The following is a 21,690-nucleotide window of genomic DNA, read 5'->3' as shown; positions in this document are numbered from 1 at the left end:
ACTGTTTTGTTTGGTTTACTGGTATCCCATTTTTAGACATTCTCTCTCTCTCTCTCTTCCCCTCCCCCCCCCCCCCCCCGTATGTGGGCTCTATCATTGTAGTGTCTTAGCTTCTTTTAACGTATTTATCCTCACTGCACCCCTGTGAGGTAGGCAAGTGCTGTGATCCCCATTTTACAGAAGGGGAACTGAGGCACAAACAGACTGACTCACCCAGGTATGCCCAGAAAGCTATGGCAGAGCAGGAAACTGAACCTGAATCTCCCAAGTCCCTGGCCAGAACCCCATTATCAGAACATTATATAGAGGTATTTCTGTAGAAGTAGCTTGACTTTGAAAACACTCTCTCAGGCTACTATGTAATGCCACGATGCATTATAGCATAAACATAACAAAATGCTGATTTGTTCTCTTTCCCCACCCCACTCCCCGCAAAAAAAGTGGTACTAGAGAAGTAGTGACCTGATTCTGTAGTCATAGGGAGTACTTTCAGGAACAGCTGTTTTCAGGATAGGCTCCAGGTAGTTTCCTTTGTGGCCTAAGGAGGAGGTGGTTAGTCCTCTTCTATTTATGACTGTATTACCAAAAATAACAATGCTGAAGCATCTGTCCATAATTAAAAAGATAAACATTTTTAGCTGCTACATATACAATACATAGATTATACCTCTAGAGGGAAAGTAGAACTTTACATCTTTCTTTGCATCTGTGCGTGCCAAATTTATATTCAATATTTTTTTTCCTTTTCTCATTCCTCAAAGAAGCTTTTTGAGACTGTTAGTGTTTTAAACGAACTTCCCATCCTCTCTATTGCTTACTTCAATTCTTATTAAATATTTTAAAAACAATAAAAGCTATATTATTATTAACGTTTTTAAAAAATCACAAAAAATTATCTGCAATAAACACACACAATTTTTTATTCCCACTGTTATTGTTTGCCCATTTGAACTGGAGTATTTTAAACTACTAAAAGCCTGCATTAAAATGCAAAATACATTTCTCCTCAAAAACCTTATCTGTTTTCTTAGGTAATGGTACATCATTTCTTACAGTATTCTGTGTCCTGTTTAATTGTACTAGGTCCTGATCCTGCAAAGGCGTGTGCATGTGTTGTTGAAGGCAATGGGACTGCTCACAGCAGGAAAAGTTAAGCACATGTACAAGTCTCTGTAAGAATAGGCTTTAAGTAACTGGAAATGTTAAAGGTGATCAATGTAATTTTGCATATTCATGCATACGGTACATGAGAATGAAAAATTCTTTGAGTGCTTGCTCATATTGATTCCAGTTAGGTGTGTGTGCACCGCATGTACAGTCGTCGGAAAGTTTTTTTTCTCTAGCAGCACCCATTGAGTCGGCTGTTGGAGCCCCCTGGAATGGTGTCTTCGTGGTGCTCAGTATATGACCCTGCCAACCAAACGCCTCCTCAGTTCCTTCTTACTGCCAGTGACGGTTGTTGGAACTGTGGCGTCTTGCTTTGCAAGTTCTCCATGTTTCCCTAGCTTCTATTTGGACGGTTTGTACTTTGTACTTCTTAGTTAGTTCTTAGTTATTATAGTTAGTGGTGAGTTAGATATTGGACTTGGGGGGGGTTACTTTCCACCCCAGCTGTGTTCTCTCTGAGGGACTTACATGCGTAAGTCCCAGGGGTTCAAGCCCTGCAAGTCCTGCAACAAGCCCATGCCAATAGGTGACCCCCACAACACTTGTTTAAAGTGTCTGAGGGAAGCACACCAAGCAGACAAGTGCAAGATTTGTAAAGGGTTCCGCCCCAGAACAAAAAAGGAGTGAGACTTTCACCTCAAGCAGCTCCTTATGGAGGCAGCACTCAGATCGCAACCTACATTGGCGCAGCAAGACCCAGCACCGAGCTCATTGGTGCGCAGTGTCCCGGCAGCGGTGGTAGAAGGAGCACTGCAGAAAGACTCTGACAGAGACCAGCGGCACTGCCACTTCCTGGTGCTGAAACCGGCAGGATTGACCCACCACTGGTCCCATTCCCCAGCACAGAAGTGGCACCAGAAGCAGGGGAGAAGTGGATTTCTGACTCAGAGATCCACTCCTTTGGAGCCAGCCAATGGGGCACGTCCTAGAGAGGAGCACCCAGTGCCAAAGTCTTTGGAGCCAGCACCATTGACTTCAGCCCTGGTGTGACCGTAGAGACCAGTGCCATGGGACTCCCGGGCCAGGTCATTGAGGAGGTGGATTTGCCATCAACCCCAGACACCTTTTGAGGCCATGAGGAACCTCATTGCCGTGACTGCGCCACAGTCCCTGGCCCTTTGTGCCAAGCCTCTGGTTCTGCAATATCTAGAGGCAAACTGGCAGTGCTCCATCCCTCGGCACTGCTGATGGAATCATGCCACCAGTTGGAGTCCTGTCATTGATTGGAGTCCTGGCACCAGTCGCAATTGTGGCATCGGTCATACTTGTGGCACTGCTCCCGGTTGCACCAGCATTCCTGCTTGTGATGCTGATCCTCATGTCGATCCCTGTCGTGCAACAGGTCCTACTCCCAGCACCAGTCATTCTGGCACCACTCAGCAACCCCACACAGATCCTGCTCATGGCACCACTCCAGATTGCAGCACTGCTCCCCAGCATCGCAACCCCACTCCCCAGTGTGGTGCCACCCACCAGTCCAGCTCTGCTCAGCACTGCCCTGGACATCACGATCCTGGTCCCCGTCTTCAGACTCAGAAACAGTGTCTAGATATTTGGAGCAGGGCCAGCATTAGTTGGTCCATGGAAGGCCTGAGGTGGGGTAAGAGCCATAGCTGGCACAGTGGCAGGGACCAGCGCAGTGGCCATTTTGGACCCCATGGGTCTACCACCAGGCCCAGGGCACCCAATCTAAAGATTCCCATTTGGCGATCTCTGAAATGCGAGTGCCGGAGGCTTCCACCAGTTGTCCCACCTCTAGGGGTGCTGAGGAGGTACCGTTTGCTTTCCCTCTCCTGGAAGCAACCCCAGTTTCTGAGCCTGATCCAGATGTGGTTGACCCAGTCAGAGAGGCAGGACAGGAGACCCCTGGAAACCAAGAAGGTCAGGAGTACCCTGTTCCACCATTAGCCTCCTTGTCTTCTTCCCTAGATGAGGCTGTTGCAGGCACCTCCGTCTCTGGACCGCCCCCCATAAACAGCTGCACACACCAGGACCTCCTTTGCAGGGTGGTGTGAAATATGGGCATGGAGGTGGTGGAGTCGGAGGACCCAATGGTCAACATCCTGGCCCCAGAAGGTCCATTGAGGGTGGCTGTACGCCTCATCAAGACCATACAGGCCAATGCTAAGACCATTTGGCAGACCCCAGCCTCCATCCCACCCACCACAAAGGGTGTGGAGAGGAAGTATTTCATCCCATCTAATGGATACGAATACCTCTTCACACATCCGCAGCATTGCTTGGTGGTGGTGGCTGCAGTAAATGAGAAGGAGAGGCATGGACAACAAGCGACAGCACCTAAGTCCAAGGATGCCAAGTGCCTGGATTTATTTGGGCTCAAAGTATATTTTATGCGGGGGTTGCAACTCAGGTTTGCCAACCGGCAGGCAATTCTGAGTAGATACAGCTTCAACTCCTGGAACTCAGTGCTCAAGTTTAAGGAGCTGGTGCCTACTGAGTCCAGGGAAGAGTTTGGAGTGATAGCGGAGAAGGGCAAGGCAGTGGCACTGACCTCTATACAGGTCTCACTGGATGCTGCAGACTCAGTGGCATGCACCTTCTCCTCCAGTGTCATCATGAGGCGTAGCTCATGGCTGCAAGCCTCAGGACTCCCGCCCGAGGTTCAACAGACTGTGCAGGGCCTGCCTTTTCATGCGGTAGGTCTGTTTGCAGAGCAGACTGACTCTAGGCTGCATAGCCTAAAGGACTCAAGGGCTACCATGAAATCCTTGGGTATGCACATCCTGGTAATGCAACATAAACATTTCAAGCCTCAGCAGCAGCAACACTTCTATCCTCCTCAGCTGAGGCAGGATTTTTATAGGAGAAGGGGCAGGAATGGCAGACAAAAGTCTTCCAGCCCCCCATCCAGGAAGGGTGAGGGCCAAAATAAACCATCATTGGTTTCCAACAGGCCTTCTGAAGGTGTGCCTGAGGATGGCGCACCATCCTCACTTCTGGATCCTTCGCTGTCTTTTTCGAATCGTGTCCCACGTCTACCGTGCTTGGTCCCAAATAACTTCGGACCTCTGGGTCCTCTGCACAATGGAACTGGGATACTCTCTCCATTTCTGCTCTTGCCCTCCCTCCCACCCCCCTTCCCTATCCCTCTTCAGGGACCCTTCTCATGAGCAACTCCTTATCCAGGAGGTGCAAGTGCTCTTGCCATGGGAGCAGTGGAGAAGGTCCTTCAGAAGCTCAGGGGCAAGGGATTCTACTCCCAATACTTCTAATCCCCAAAGCTAAAGGGTGTCTCAGACCCATTCTAGATCTGCGAGGACTCAAGTTCATGGTAAAGTTGAACTTCACATTGTCTCCCTGGGCATCATTAGTCCCTTCGTGGAGACTGGTATGCCACCCTCAACATGAAAGACATGTACTTCCATATAGCTATTCAACCTGCACAAAGGCGATTCCTAAGCTTTGTGTTTGACCACAAGCATTATCAATTCACGGTCCGTCCATTCAGCCTCTCAGCAACCCCCCCGAGTGTTCACCAAGTGCATGTCGATCATGGCCACTTTCCTCCATCGGAGGCACGTGCAAGTATACCCATACCTCGAAGACTGACTGCTCAGGGGCCATACCAGGGGGCAGATGGAGTCTCAAATCAGCTTGGTCAGATCCACATTTGAGAGACTGGGTCTCCTTCTGAACTTGAGGAAGTCAACCTTGGAACCGACCCAAAGAATAGAATTCATTGGGGTGGTGTTGAACTCAGTTCAGGCAAGAGCACTTTTGCCAGAGCCCCGTTTCCAAGCCATCACTGACATCATTCAGGGCCTCAGGCAATACCCAGCTACTACAGCAAGGGGTCGCCTGAGTCTCCTCGACTACATGGCAGCCTGCATTTACGTGACCTGGCATGCCAGACTGAGGCTCAGGCCTCTACAGGCCTGGCTCACTTCAGCCTACTGCCTGATATGCAACAGCTTGAATTCAGTGGTCACGGTGCCAGAACAGGTGCTTGAGTCCCTTCAGTGGCGGCACAATCCATGGAGACTGTGTGAAGAAGTCCCCTTCAGCAGACCTCAGGCTTCCTTGTGCCTAGTAATGGACACGTCATCTCTGGATGGGGTGCACATTTGTTAGACCTCCAAATGCAGGGCCTCTGGTCGCAGGATGAGCTCTCCCTCCATGTCAACATCAAGGAGCTGAGTGCAGTGCGACTAACATGCCAGACCTTTCAGGTCCAACTACAAGGTTGGTGTGTACCAGTTCTGAAGGGCACCACTGCCATGTTTTACATCAAGAAGCAGGGTGAAGCCTGGTTCTCTCCCCTATGCCAGGAAGCCCTCGGCTGTGGGAGTTCTGCATAGCCCACTCCATTCACTTGGAAGCATCCTATCTGCCAGGAGTTCAGAACACACTGGCGGACAATCTCAGCAGGTCCTTCCACAATCATGGGTGGTCCATCAGGCTGGATGTCATACACCTTGTCTTCCAAAGATGGGGGTTTCTACAGGTCATCCTATTTGCCACCCAGAACAACAGGAAGTGTCCAATGTTCTGCTCCTTCCAGAGATGGGATCAATCATGGACTCATTCCTGCTACCCTAGGGAGGCCACCTGCTCTACACTTTTTCCCTCATTCCTTCTCATGCACAAGGTCCTACTCAAGGTCCACAGGAACGGGGCAGAGATCATTCTAGTAGCACCTCAACAACATTGGTACACCACACTCCTAGAACTGTCAGTGGACACCCTGGTCACGTTGCCTCACCTCCCTGACCTAATCACTCAGGACCATGGTCGCCTTCATCACCCCGACCTGCAGTCCCTCCACCTCACGGCTTGGAAGCTTCATGGCTGAACCCCATGGAGATTCTGTGCTCAGAACAAGTAAGGGAGGTCCTACTTGGCAGCAGGAAGCCCTCCACTAGAGCCACATATCTGGCAAAGTGGAAGTGATTTACTTGTTGGTGTGACCAGCATCATATACCCCCTCTCCAGGCACTTCTCATCTTAGATTACCTTCTGCACCTGAAACGGCAAGGCCTGGCAGCGTCCTCCATAAAGGTACACCTTGCTGCTATCTCAACCTTCCACCTGGGAGCATCTGGTTGCTCCATCTTCACCAACCCTGTGGTTGGTCGGTTCCTCAAGGGTCTGGAACACATACGTTTGCAGATCAGACAGACTTTCCCCGCATGGGATCTTAACCTGGTCCTCTCCAGGCTAATGGGGCCCCCATTTGAATTGCAGGAAGGTAGACTTTCTGGTTGCCATTACATCAGCAAGGAAGGTGTCTGAGTTAAAGGCCCTTACCTCAGACCCCCCTCATATGGTTTTCCACAGGGATAAGGTGCAACTCAGACCTCACCCAGCCTTTCTTCCTAAGGTTGTGTCACACTTCCACACTAGTGAGGATATTTTCCTGCCTGTTTTTTACCCTAAGCCTCATGCCAGTAGCCATGAGCAGAGGCTGCACTCCCTCGATGTTCGGCAAGCACTAGCTTTCTACATTGAGTGCACTAAGCCGTTCAGGATATTGAACCAGTTGTTCATAGCGCTGGCAGACCAGATGAAAGGACTCCCAGTCTCATCTCAAAAAATATCTTCCTGCATCACGTCATGCATCCACATGTGCTATGAGCTGGCCAAAATACCAGCCCTGGCTCCTACAGCACACTCCACAAGGGCCCAGGCCTCATCAGTGGCATTCCTGGCCCAGGTCCTGATACCAGAAATCTGCAGGGCAGCAACTTTCACCTCTCATTACGCCATCATCCGGCATGCCAGAGATGATGTAGTTTTCAGCAGAGGGGTGCTTCAGTCAGCGATTCCATAACGCCAATCCCACTGCCTAGGTAAGGCTTGGGAGTCACCTAATTGAAATCGATATGAATCTCATAACCATTGTTCTTCGAGATGTGTTACTTGTATCCATTCCAAACACACTGACTTTCTCCTCTGTCGGAGTAACCAGCAAGAAGGAACTGAGGAGGCGCCAGGTCAGCAGAATCATGTATTGAGTGCCATAAAGGTGCCACTTCAGGGGTCTCCATAGCGGACCCACTAGGTGCTGCTATGGGAAAAACTTTCCGACAACTGTGCATGCGGCGTGCACACACCTAACTGGAATGGATATGAGCAGCACCTCTCGAAGAACAACAGTTATGAGAAGGTGAATAACCGTTTTTTATATCTTTATACTAATACTTATAGTTTTAAAAATAATTTAAAGGAATATGTTGCTTTAAGTACTCTACATCTATTTAAATTCTTTCTAAAGTAATTAAAGATAAGCTAGGGAATACTACAAGTATTGTCATAAATCATATAATACACTAAAGCTATCAAAAGTTTTTCAGATAGGATGCTGTATATTTGTAAATTAGAAACATGTTATCACTTCCTAAGGCTGCTTCTACTTTTAATGGTTGACTATTAAAAACACTTCTCTGTACTTATCAGTGTAATAATAATAAATTACTGGGTCATGCTTCCAATATCTTATGTGTGTCTTCAGGACTTCAGTACTATAATGCCAAAGGTTAATCCTTCTGAATTTGTGCTAACAGCCTACAGTAAACTTAGAAAATGGTACCCCTAACAAAATGTCACATAAGGTATCTGGGTTACTGCTTCACACATATACTGACTTACTTAGCAGCTGTGTTCACTCATACATGTCTATCTTTCATTTAAAGCTTTGTGGAAGGAGTCAAATTACAACAACCCAGGATACTTTGTAAGCAAGAAAAGATACTTGTTTACAGCACTGAAGCATAAGCTGCCACCAGTTAATGCCTCTGAAGTATTTATAGAGATAGTTAAGATGCCATGTATTGAAATAATTATTCAGGATTTATAAATTCGGTTTAATCATTTAGATACACGTTATTATTTTTTATATTCTCTTACAACTTGTGTTTAATGTAAGTTGTCTTCTAAAAGTAGCCTGATTATTTTTATGGTCAGTAGATTGGATTTTTAATTGTCTTGTTACAGATGTATTTCTTCAGTGTAGTCAAATGTTAAAATTATGTGACAATGCTAGAATATAATAGAATAAAATACTGGAATAAAAATATATGATTAGTACTAGAATATTTTGGTCACTGAACTGCAGTTTATATTGTATAGAGATGATTAGAAGATAGAAAAGCCCTTGTGTCACACTTGTAAAAGATTACTATGTTGACATGACATATTCCTTCAGATGAATTCTTATTTATGTCATCAGTGACAACAGTGAAGAATTACATCTGTACCCCAATATAATGCAACCCGATATAACACGAATTCAGATATAACGCAGTAAGGCAGTGCTCCGTGGGGGCGGGGCTGCACACTCTGGCAGATCAAAGCAAGTTCAATATAACGTGGTTTCACCTATAATGCGATAAGATTTTTTGGCTCCCAAGGACAGCGTTATATCGGGGTAGAGGTATACATGTAATACAGGAAGAATTTCTCTGTTACATAAATGAAAACATGAAATCAGTAAGGACATGTTGTAGGGGAGCAGTGGTATACCAGTCTGGGACTTTGCAAAATGTTTGAGAGTTTTGTAGCTTTTCTGATTTCACTTTTGTGTCATTTTAAAATCCATAAATGCAAATAATTAAAATCAGTAAGAGCAGCTTGTGGGGAAACCATGGAGAATAACAGGGATTCTAATGGATCACAAATTGAATAAGAGTTAGCAATGTGATACAGTTGTGAAAAAGGCTAATATTCTGGGATGTATTAACAGGATAGAGAGGTACGTATCCAGCTCTCCTCAGCACAGGTGAGGCCTTAACTGGAATACTGTGTTGTATTCTAGTCATCACACTTTAGGAACGATGTGGACAAATTGGAGAGAGTCGAGAGGAGAGCAACGCAAATTATAAAAGGTTTAGAAAACCTGACCTATGAAGAAAGGTTAAAAAAACTGCTCATATTTAGTGCCGAGAAAAGACTATGGAGAGATCAGGGCCGGCGCTTCCATTTAGGCGACCTAGGCGGTCGCCTAGGACACCAGGATTTGGAAGGGCGGCAGGCTGCTCCGGTGGACCTGCTGCAGGTGTCCCTGTGGAGGGTCCGCTGATCCCGCGGATTCGGTGGACCTGCCGCACGCCTGCGGCAGGTCCACCAGAGCCGCGGGACCAGCGGACCCCCCGCAGGGACACCTGCGGCAGGTCCACTGGAGCCGCGGGACCAGTGAGCGGCAGAGCACCTCCTGCGGCATGCCACCGTACTTGGGGTGGCGAAATGGCTAGAGCCGGCCCTGCGCCTAGGGCGCCAAAAACCCTGGCGCTGCTCCTGGGGGAGATCTGATAAGAATCTTCAGATGTGTCAAGAGCTGTTATAAATAGTACAGTGACAACCTGTAGTTGTTCTCCATGTCCACAGAAGGCAGGGCAAGAACTAATGGGCATAATCTGCAGCAAGGGAGATTTGGGTTAAATATTAGTAAATACTTTCCAACTTTAAAGTTCTGTAATAGGCCTCCAAGGGAGGTTGTGGAATCCCCGTCATTGGAAGTTTTTAAAAACAGATTGGACAAACACCTGTCAGGGATAGTCTCGGTTTACGTGGTCCTGCCTTAATTCAAGTGGCTGGGCTAGGTGACCTCCGGAGGTCCCTTCCAGCCCTACATTCCTATTACTGTATGACATTAGGGGTGCGGGGGCTGGGCTACTCTCCTGAAATTCTGTTGCAGGGAGTTGCCTTTCTAAACTTTCATGTAGGAGCCCAAATGCTTTTGGGGGGTGAGGAGCTGAACCTCAATGCAAAATGCTATTTAGTGTTGATATAATAAAAATAACCTACTTGTTTATTACAGTCACACCTGTAACACACAAACTGGAGCAGTTGCTCTCCTTATATGCCATCCCATAGAATGAGAGTGCACTTTTAGAGCAGTGCATGGGCAGGATGATGGCAGAATGCTGAGGGAAGGCAGCAGCAGGTGCCAAGATGTGTACATACCAATCTCTCTCTTGTTCTGTAAAAGAATTAGCATATCCGAATAAGTGATAAAACAAGAGAATTACATACGTATTATGAAAATGGCTTTTAAATGTCACTGGTAACTTAATTCAGGGGAAATGAGACTTTTAAAATATGTTTTTCAAGCTAACTCTGTCCTTTTAAGCCTCTTTACTGTTACATTTAAGAGGTGTTATATGTTAAAAATGGGATGTAGTATGCAGACAAGAACATGGTCTTGTGTACCCGCCTTTTTGTTCATGCTGTGTTGACATAGCCAAATCTGCGGGTTACCAGCAAAAATTAAACTTACTCTTATCCCTTCATAAAACATTTCTTAAGCAAGCCAACTGGGGTGCCCGCTTTTATCTGATCCTTCAGAATGCTACTGGTTTACGTAAACTGCAGCAAATTCTGCTTTGCACTAATTAAAGAGTTGGTATCATTTTCAACTTTCTGTAAACCTATAAATTCCTTTCATTCATTCATTCATTCTCTCTCACACACGCGCGCGCGCGCACACACACGCGGCAGTTAGTCGTCTTTTTTCATGAAAGAAAACTTGCAGTTTGCTGGTCCTATAGAAAGTGAGCTGGTTTGCAGGAGAGAATGCTTCGTTAATTTCAGCAGCAGCAAATATATATCCTGTGCCTTTTCTTGCTTGGAGGTAAAGGGGAATGTGTGCATGAGTATGACAGGTAGAGAAACAACAAACACTTCTTGTTGCTCTTCTGTTGACCCTCTTGCTACTGGCTTAGATTCACCAAATGCATGCAGAGGAGACTCAGCCTCAGCTCTCCAATCTCAGCTCTGTGGTATGGACTCTGGTCTGTCAGCGGACTCCTAGATTCTTCTCCCAGCCAAGAGGCAGGAGGGAAGAATGCGTTCTATACATCCTTGTCCATGATGACAAAGAATTGCCTTGTGTTGGCAGTGACACACAGGGATCCATGCAACATACCGCTTTTGTCAGATCAACCTAGTAGGGAGCGCTGTCTGACCTTGCCAGTGACATCTAACCAAGCTACAGTTTATCTAGCTATTTGCCCACAAGAGAGAAATAATATCATTTAATTGCTTCATAACTGCTTTCTCTGTTCTTGATCAAGTACCATTTCACAGTGTCTCTTCAGGACACTGTGTTGAATGGGGCATTGTATGCAAATATAGCTATGACTATCATGATGTACATCAAGTTTGCACATAACCTAACTTACACCTCCTACTTTAATGAAAGCCTCTCATAATTTAGATCCTCCTTTGTGGTCTAGCTTAGAGGCCCAGTTTAAAAGAACTAAATATGATAAAGCCTTTCTCATTGATGCAATGATTTATTATTTAAATGTTTTTGTACATTGAGTAAATATAACAATTCATAATTATTACAATTCCATACATTGTTTAAATAAACATTTATAGTTACAACAATCACATAAGCCTCATATTCAATCTGTAAAATGCTTTCATAGAATTATAGAAATGTAGGACTGGTAGGGACCTTAAAAGGTCATTAGGTTCATCCTACACTGAGGCAGGACCAAGTAAACCTAGACAATCTGTAACTGGTATTTGTCTAGCTTCTTCTTAAACCGCCCCCCCCCCCATGGGAATTCACAGTTTTCCTTGGAAGTCTATTCCAGAACTTAACTAGATTTTTTCCCCTAATATCTAACCTGCATCTCCCTTGCTGAGGATTAAGTCCATTACTACTTGTCCTACCTTCTGTGGATACGGTGAACAACTGATTGCCGTCCTTTTTATAACAGCCCTTAACATATTTGAAGACTTATCAGGACCCTCTATCAGTCTTCTTTTCTCAACGCTAAAAAGTGCCCATTTTTCAACCTTTTCTCATAGTCATGTGGCTATGGATGAAGAAAATAATTTTTTTTCATTGTAAATAAAGGCCAAATTTTGGTCTCTTTTTCATTCCTTTTTATAAAGCTTTACTATTTTCAAATGCTGTGTATTTCACTGAATAGCTTTGGGAACACAGAGCCAACATATAGTAGGTGGAAAACCAAAAGTCTATATAATAGACTTTGAGATCTTTTTACTGCTTTGTTGTAGCATCTCTGATTCTAGAACATTATCAAAATGTAGGTTTATGTGCTATGCTTACTGGAATAATGCTACTGTTAGTTGTATTTCCTTAACTGCTGTTTTCTTCCGTGCAGATAAACCATTGCTAATGAAGCACATGACATTTAAACTGGGAAGCTTGATGACAGGAATAGATAGATCAGTGACTAGCAAAGCTCTTTGCATATAAATCTCTGTGTAGTGGTAATTAGACTAGAAATCTCACTGAAGCAGACTTTTCAAAACCTCCAGAACATGTTAGTTCAACCAGATCAGAAATCCCATGAGTTTTTTCAGTTTTTCACAAATATTAATATTATATTTGTCATATTCTGGCTGGACTCCTGAAAAGAGTACCAGGAGAGACAGGTATTTTAATAATTGACATTAAAACCTTATTAAAGAACAATGAAGATAAAATCTAATCATAGTCTGATATTCAAATATCTAATATACTCAGGTATTATGGGTAACACCTGTATGTGTATATTCAGCAACTCCAGATGTTGTATGCCAGTCTGTCAGATATACTAGTTTGCAAGACTGCTATCTGTCTATGACTGAACAGCTTCTTAGGTCTCTCTTTTGTGCCTTAAGGCTAGCCCATACAAATTACCAGTGGTGCAAAGTTGTGGGGTTTTTGTTTGGTTGGTTGGGGTTTGTTTGGGGTAGAACAGCTCATTTGCAGATTGTTCTACCTGAGGATAAAGAATTTGCTTATTACAGGATAATAGATAAATTGTGAATTGAGAAATAAACCAATTTTAAGTTCATGTAAAAAAATTATTTCTCCCTCCCACCTCAATTATTTGTAATGTACATAGAGGCCATTTAAGTCTCATAGCTGACTTTCTGGAGATTAGTCAACTTGAATACCAAAGGTAATTTTCCAAGGACATACTTACCCTATAAGATTATTAGTGATTTAAAAAAAATCAATGTCTTTGGCATGTACTATAGCATGTACTGCTATTCTGTCTTTTGTTTCAAATGTTTTCCTTCCTCAGCAGAGCTGGGCAAATTGCTTGGAGCAAAGAGTTTTTGATGAACATAGTCCCCCTTTCCCCTTTGTGAATTATCTACAAACAGGTTTTTGTTTTGTTTTGTTTTGTTTCACAAATTTGTTTATTATTCCCTGATATGTTTCAGCAGAAAAATGTACACTGTAGATTGTGTATGGAAAAAATCACAAGCATATGCTTTACTGTTTTTTTGGTCTTGTTTTGTTTTTTTAGCTACTCATTCTGTGTAATTACTTACCTATGTCATATAGTAGTGTGTCTGTTTCCTTATTGGATGACCTAAACTTTATGAAAAAAGGATGATTCCTTTATCTTTCAGTGAATTATCTTTGAGCTACTGTAATTCTAATCTGTTGTGTGAACAATAAAGAAGAGATTTTCAAAATGGCCATGAGAGAGGACTTTTGGTGTAAACACTCTTGGGAATATTTATCCATGTTAGCACTTGCAACAGTTTTGCTATCCATGAACATTCTTGGAAATAAATGCTTGCTTACTGGAATCTTTGCAAATAATAAAAGAAAGGCAGTCCCCAAGTACCAACAAAGCACTTGCTTTTATTTGTATGAATGGTCATGAATACATTTTTGCTGTATTTGCTCAGCTCTAGTCTTAATGCTTTTAATCTTCATACCTCTCTATAAATTTATTGACTTACTAATAAATCAGCACAACAGCGCTGTGAGGTAGGTGATATTAATTTTATTGTACAGGTGGGTAACCTAATGAAGTGATATTAATTGCGTTGCCTGAAAGCACACAGAGAAACCGTATAAGAATTGAGATTAGAGCTCATAGTGTTAGACTGGCAGTGGGCCACATATTTAAAGCGAGTTAGGTGCCTAAATACCTTTAAAAATCTGGAGTGTGGCTGTTGTTCTGTAAAACATGCTATATTTTAATAAAAGTACATAATTACCTGTAACAGTATGAGCTGAAAGTGCATGGTATCTCTGAAGCAGCACAGGAAACTCTCTAGCATTCATTCAAAGGATAAATTAAAAGGAGAGCCATAACTTATTTTTTTCCACACTGCTCAGCTAAAAACTTACTGTAAACAAGGAGAGACCACTCTGCGTAGTGAGAGAGAATAGTTGCCTTATTGATTACATGGAGTTGTTTTCAGACCTTTAACTTTGCAAAACTAGCATGTGGCAATTTATGAGATGGAAGCTGGTCACATATACAGACAATTTAAAAAAAATGAGAGGTGTGGAATTAACTCCCTGCAGGAATAAAATAATGTCTGTTATATAAAAGGGTTCTTAAATTAAACTATTATCATATGTGCCAGAGTCAACACATCTTTTTGTTGATTGCTTTTAAAAAATCTCTTTTCTGGTTCATAAATTCCTTCTCCATCTTAGAACATGCGAGACAGTAGAGCATCTCCTTGTGATTCTGTTGGAATTACACTGGTCTGAGATCAGACTCTGATCATATTCCTCAAACAGAAATCATGTTGTGCTATTGAATAATGAACGGGACTTATAACAGGTTCACTGTCACAAACCTTTTTGAAGAAGGCAGAAATATATTGATAATACTTTTAGGTATAAAGAAAAAAATTGATAATTGCTAAGGCTGATATTGACAAACTATTGCTGCTATCTGATAGTCTTTCAGTGGCATGTGTGCCATTACTTGACAGTTCTAATCTAGCCCCTAATGACCGGGTGTTCACATTAGAAAAATCACCATTGCAATTAGTATTATTTTTAGGGCTGTCAATTAATTGCAGTTAACTCATGTGATTAACTCAGAAAAATTAATCACACTGTTAAACAATAGAATACCAGTTGAACTGTATTAAATATTTTTTAATGTTTTTCTACATTTTCAAATATATTGATTTCAGTTACAACACAGAATACAGTGTACACTGCTCACTTTATATTATTATTTTGAATACAAATATTTGCACTGTGAAATGATAAACAAAATAGTATATTTAGTTCACCTCATTCAAGTACTGTAGTGCAATCTCTTTATCATGAAAATGCAACTTACAAATGTAGTTTTTTTGTTACATAACTGCACTCAAAAACAAAACAATGTAAAACTTTTGGGCCTACAAGTCCACTTAGTCCTACTTCTTGTTCAGCCAATTGCTAAGACAAACAAGTTTGTTTACATTTATGGGAGATAATGCTGCCCTGTTCCTATTTATAGTGTCACCAGAACCTGAGAACACGCATTTGCATGACACTTTTGTAGCCAGCATTGCAAGATATTTACATGCCAGATATGCTAAACATTCTTATGCCCCGTTATGCTTCAGCCGCTATTCTAGAGAACATGTTTCCATGCTGATGATGCTCGTTAAAAAAAATAATGCATTATTAAATTTATTACTGAACTCCTTGGGGGAGAATTGTATGTCTCCTGCTCTGTTTTACCCACATTCTGCCACATTTCATGTTATAGTAGTCTCAGATTATGACTCAGCACATGTTGTTCATTTTAAGAACACTTTTGCTGCAGATTTGACAAAATACAAAGAAGGTACCAATGTGAGATTTCTAAAGATGGCTGCAGCACTCGACCCAAGGTTTAAGAATCTGAAGTGCCATCCAAAATCTGAGAGGGATGAGGTGTGCTTTTAGAAGTCTTAAAAGAGCAACACTCTGCGGAAACTACAGAACCCGAACCACCAAAAAAAGAAAATCAACTTTCTGCTGGTGGCATCTGACTCAGATGATGAAAATGAACATGCGTCAGTCCGCACTGCATTGGATTGTTACCGAGCAGAACCTGTCATCAACATGGACACACATCCTCTGGAATTGTGGATGAAGCATGAAAAGACATGAATCTTTAGCACGTCTGGCATGTAAATATCTTGCTATGCCGGCTGCAATAGTGCCATGTGAACCACCTACTCTCACTTTCAGGTGACATTGTGAACAAGAAGCAGGCAGCATTATCTCTTGCAAATGTAAAAAAACTTGTTTGTCTGAGAGATTGATTGAACAAGAAATAGGACTGAGTGGACTTGTAGGCTCTAAAGTTTTACATTGTTTTATTTTTGAATGCAGTTATTTTTTGTACATAATTCTATATTTGTAAGTTCAACTTTCATGATAGAGATTGCACTACAGTACTTGTATTAGGTGAATTGAAAAATACTACTGATATTTTTCGTTCTTTACAGTGCAAATATTTGTAATAAAAATAAAGTGAGCACTGTATACTTTGTATTCTGTGTTGTAATTGAAATAAATATATTTGAAAATGTAGAAAACATCCAAAATATTTAAATTAATGGCATTCTATTATTGTTTAACAGTGTGATTAATTGTGATTGATTTTTCTAATCGTTTGACAGCCCTATTTTTTTTTTTTTAATCTCAGCTGGGAAATGAAGGATGAATTGGCATGATGCTTAAATATACCTTGTTACCAGTAAGGATGTTATTGTTATCCATGTTGTTGTGATAAGATAGCATGTGGAAATTTCACTGCTGCCCACATTGTATCAGTTTGGTGACTAAGTAGAGGGCTTCATTCTTCATTGCGACCAACCTGCCACTTTTCATGAGCACTAATTTTCTTAAAAGTATTAAAATTAAATTCTGAATAGGGAATTTGATTTAAAAATAATAAAATCTTTATATGACATATTGAGAAATTAGTCTGCCTATGCTCTCTTATTTTGTTGTGAATGCTTCATCATCCACTGTTAGTCATTTGAGGTTTCAAACTAATAAGTACTTTAATGCTTTGGCAGGGTTTCTTTGCAATTGTTGCAGTAGTTATTCATGTTTTACATAATTTGTTTGTTATTTCAGCTACGTTGAAGGAACTCATATCCCAGACTATGGTGCGCTGGGCTCAAGAAGACCAGATCCAAGATCCAGAATTAGTCCGGATTATGTTCAACCTACTTCGTAGGCAATATGACAGCATCGGTGAGCTACTGCAGGCTCTGAGGAAGGCCTACACTATTAGTGCTGCTTCTGTGCAGGATACAATCAATTTACTAGCAGCACTAGGCCAGATTCGCTCCCTTCTCAGTGTCAGAATGGGAAAAGAAGAGGAATTGCTTATGATTAATGGATTAGGGTATGGAATTAACATCATTTTCTTTTTAAGTTATGAGTAAGGGTTTGGTAATGGGATGCAGAGTCTTTCATTTCTAGGTCACTGGCTCTAGTCTGACCCAGGTAGTATCTGAATGCCATTGCTGGTTTCAGTTGGCTCCTCGGCTGACAATCTGAATGTATAGGCCAAAACTACCAAGGATATTATAAAGACGGAACTTGGTTTTCATATCAAAGACAGCACCTCTGGATCAGGGTGGCAGTTAATAAAAGTATGAGTGAGGTGCTGTGCTGAAGCTTTGGCTGCTGATCCCCCACATTTTACCAGCTTTGTGGATAAGTAAAGGATTCATATCTCCATTGGTGTCAATCCAGTACCTTTCATGAACTCTAAATTGACTTCACTTTATTTTATTTTCATTTTATTAAGTTTAAGTGAAAAGTCATTGCTCAAGAAAGACTGTCTGATATCTTTGTAACAGGCAAGCCTTCATTAGATATTAGGTTGAAACCCAAAATGCCATCTCAGTAATAATGACTGACTATGTTTGAATTGGAAGACTAGGTAGTATTGGCAGTGAACCCTCTATAAGATTATGTTTTTGAGAGACCGACCTGGAGCATCCCCTAACAAAATGAATACATGTCTAATCCACCTCCATTATCTTAAGCAGTTGATTTTGGTTGGTCCCTCCAGTGGCCGCTTTAGACATATTTCATTGTAGCCTGGGTCTGTTGTTTTAGTCCTACATGCATGTTGCTTACTGTGTGTGCATACAGGTCACATACATTTTAAGTAAGAATGAAATAAGAATATTACAGATTTTAAAAATTAGAGAGTCAATTGAATGAAAATATTTTACTGAGAGAAAGAAAGCAAGATGATTGTCCTAAGCTTTCTGAATAGTATCTTCCAAGACTCTTCATTAGGCAAGAATTGATATGAGCTGAACATGGTGTTTCTTTCCCTTACAACAGATGTAAAGTTTTCCTTTACCTTCTGGTTATTTATTTTTATTATTTTATTCTGCAGATAAATTGCCCTTTCGGTTGTTGCATTTAGCAATTCAGTATATAGTACCTAGCAGATTACTGTAAGACAGTGGTTCTCAATTTGGCCCTGATCCTGCACCATTAAAGTCTATAGAAGCTTTGCCATTGATTTCAAAGATCCTGGATCTTTTTGGGCAAGGTGGATCATTTCCTGCTCCTTTCCCCAATCTTCCATGTTCCTCTAAAGCAGGGGTTTTTTACTGTTTTTTTCCTAAAATGCCAGCAATATCCAATGGGCCATTGCATCTCCTATAGCACCAGGAAAACTACTGTGTCCTATAAAGAGTTGTGAGAGCTAAGATATGTATGAAGAGGACTCAAAGTAAAAATGTTAAAATATCCCCTCTTAAGGCAGCTGTACAAAATGCATTCCAAATGTACTGCACTCCTATAGCATCTTCTCTTGAAGTACCTCCAAGTGTTACAAACATTAATGATAGAAACTTCAGAAACAGAGGTAGGTAAGAACTGTCACTTCCATTTTACAAATGGGGAAACTGAGGAATGGGGCAGAAGCAAGAATAGAACCACAATTCTTTACTCATGATCATGTGCTTTGACCATTATACAATGTGTCCTTTCTTCAAGGAGACCAGAAGTAAAAATTGTTTAAAGCAGTGTTTCAAGTTGAATAGGCATATTAAATGCATAATATTTCATATCAAATTAAAAAAAATGATGCCGAATAAATAAATGATTAATGTTTAAGAAGTGTCAAGCGTTTCCACTATTGTGATAAAAACTCAGAATTGAAATGATCATTTTGTAATGACTCTTGAAATATGAATAATGCTGTCCATTAAAAAACACATTATGTATTTCTGGAATATCTGTTTTGATAATTTAAATGAAAATATGATTTTTTAAAAAATGCATTATTGATTTTTCCCCCGATTTAGGGATATAATGAACAACAAGGTATTTTATCAGCATCCTAACTTAATGAGAATCCTTGGTATGCATGAGACAGTTATGGAAGTGATGGTAAATGTGCTTGGAGGAGATAAATCTCAGGTAAATTCCCAAGTATTTTATCATTAGTTTTCTCTCTTGAACATCAGCAAAAACATATTAAGATGTGTAATAGGAAGCAGTCTCAGGGAAAGAAGGATTCTGTTTATGGGCTATGCATACATGTATTATTTATCTAAGTGGGATGACATCAGATATGAATTAATGTTAAGAATTGAAAGTAATTCTTTATGATAATATAAGAAAGCTGACTAACATTATAGAAGATGATTAGGTTTGATATGAGAAACTATATCATAATGTACAATCCTCTTTTCATATAGTTCCATCTTTAGGAATAATGCATTCTGAGTGCATGAAGGAGGTTTGTTACTATGTAAAGCTAATTTTTGTGTGTATATATAACTGGATGTCCTTGTAGACTAAGTAGCCTCACACAGGATAAAGCATAAAACATATACAACTGGTAAAGGGCTGCATTGCCAACACTGAAAGCAGCTGCATGATGGGGTTAATTAATCAATCTTAATTTTGAATTTCCAAATTCCATCTATTTGTAGGATTGTGTCTCTGCCATAATATTATTGTAATGCAGTGTTGTCTTGGTTTTTTTAATTTTGTGGTAGCAAATATTTCACTCAAGCCTATGGTGTATATGTATAAACATCTAAGCAATATGGCCTAGGGAATAGAGCACTGGATGGGGACTCAGAAGACCTGTATTCTATTCCCAGCTCTGCAGCTGGCCTGTTGGGTGACCTTGAGCAAGGCACTTCCCCTCCCTGTGCATCAATTTCCCCATCTATAAAATTAAAGACATTAGAGGGTCTCCTTTTCTGCTCACAAATTATCTCCAAGTATTTGTAACTATTGGCAAGTCTGTTCTGCAAACAGTGCACTTCTAATGTAAATACTCAAATTCTTGCTAAGATTTTTAGGCATTTTTTTTTGTGAACATTCTTGAAAATAAAAATTTTCTGCTTAAATATATGCAGAGAAAAGGCGTCTTGAGTACTAATGAAGTAAATTTGCAGGTTTTATTCTCAGGATATTTGCGTTTCTAAATTTTTGTTTGTTTTAGTCACCTAACACTAATCAGGATCTTACCTTTGCTTCCTATCAGAAAGGCAGCACCTCCAATAGCACAAAGCCGTCTAGCCACACTTTTGAGGTATTGATTAATTTAATTGGGAACGAGGAAAAATAGAGAGAGAGAGAGAGAGAGGGAGATATGGCCCACATAGACCTTTGTTAAAGAGAACGTCAATCCAGTGATTTATTGCTGTGGTTCTCAACCTTTCCAGACTACTGTACTCCTTTCAGGAGTCTGCTTTGTCTTGCATACCCCAAGTTTCACCTCACTTAAAAACTACTTGCTTACAAAATCAGACATAAAAAGACAAAAGTGTCACAGCACACTATTACTGAAAAATTGCTTATTTTCTCATTTTGCCATCTAATTATAAAATAAATCAATTGGAATATAAATATTGTGATACTTGAGCCTGTTTTTCACTTGTGAGCCTTGTCTGAAGCCCAGGCCCCAGGTGGAAGGGCTGAAGCATGTAACTTAGCTTTGCGGGACCCCCTGTGGCTGGGGCCTGGGGCAGTTGCCCTGCTTGCCACCTCCTAATGCTGACTCTGCACTTGTGATCCCCCTAAACCTGTCCTGTGATCCCACTGTGAGCTGCAAACCCCACATTGAGAGACACTGATTTAGACTGAGTACTCCCAGGAAGACCTCTGCATACCCCTGGTTGAGAACCACTGATTTATTGTAGTTCTGAATCAAATAAAAGTATAGTGGTAGCCCAAGTATATTTTCAATATTTTGCTTAGCAAGTAGGCTGTCATTGTAAGAAACCTAAAATGATGTATGTCACTGTATGGAATACGTAATAAAAATTATGAAAAGATATAAAGAAAATTGAGGGAAAACAAAATTGTTATTAGAAGGTAATCAAAGACTTCACAGCTGAAGGCTTCACTTACACTGATGTCCACCACAATTGTTAGTGGATGTAGTGAGAACTTTGAGCAAACTAATTCTTTTTTTATTTTATCTTTTATAAAAAGAAAGGGGAAAAAAGTCAAAATCTAAGGCCCAGGAGTGCAAGAACTGTGGGTTTTAAGTGTGTTAAAAATAAAGATCAGTGAGAAATATAATCCCTACATCTTTGAAACAAGCAAGGAGAATGCAGAAATCATTCATCAGTTCAGGAGCCCTAGAGGGAGGGGATATGTCCCAGATAAGGACCTCCATGTATTGTGGGAGACAAGGTAAGTGAGGTAATATCTTTTTTTGGACCAACTTCTGTTGGTCTCTCTCACCAACTGAAGTTGGTCCAATAAAATATATTACCTCACCCACCTTGTCTCACTAATATCCTAGGACCAACAGAGCTAGCACTGCACTTCATACATGTGTT

General features: G+C 41.3%; 1 protein-coding gene across 15 annotated transcripts in view; it reads left to right on the top strand.

Moving 5' to 3' along the window:
- RYR3 (ryanodine receptor 3) overlaps positions 1-21,690 on the top strand; it is a 630,986-nt gene that overhangs the window by 322,036 nt on the left and 287,260 nt on the right. For all 15 annotated transcript variants that reach the window (XM_050954773.1, XM_050954774.1, XM_050954771.1 and 12 more), the window contains 2 exons: positions 16,985-17,258; positions 19,189-19,303. In XM_050954773.1, coding sequence (XP_050810730.1) covers positions 16,985-17,258; positions 19,189-19,303 — 389 coding nt within the window. The remainder of the gene's footprint in view (positions 1-16,984; positions 17,259-19,188; positions 19,304-21,690) is intronic.

This window comes from Gopherus flavomarginatus, chromosome 5, assembly GCF_025201925.1.
Source record: "Gopherus flavomarginatus isolate rGopFla2 chromosome 5, rGopFla2.mat.asm, whole genome shotgun sequence".
In the NCBI taxonomy this organism is placed as follows: Eukaryota; Metazoa; Chordata; order Testudines; family Testudinidae; genus Gopherus; species Gopherus flavomarginatus.
Note: the sequence above shows the minus strand (reverse complement) of the source record. Positions and strands in the feature narration are given on the sequence as shown.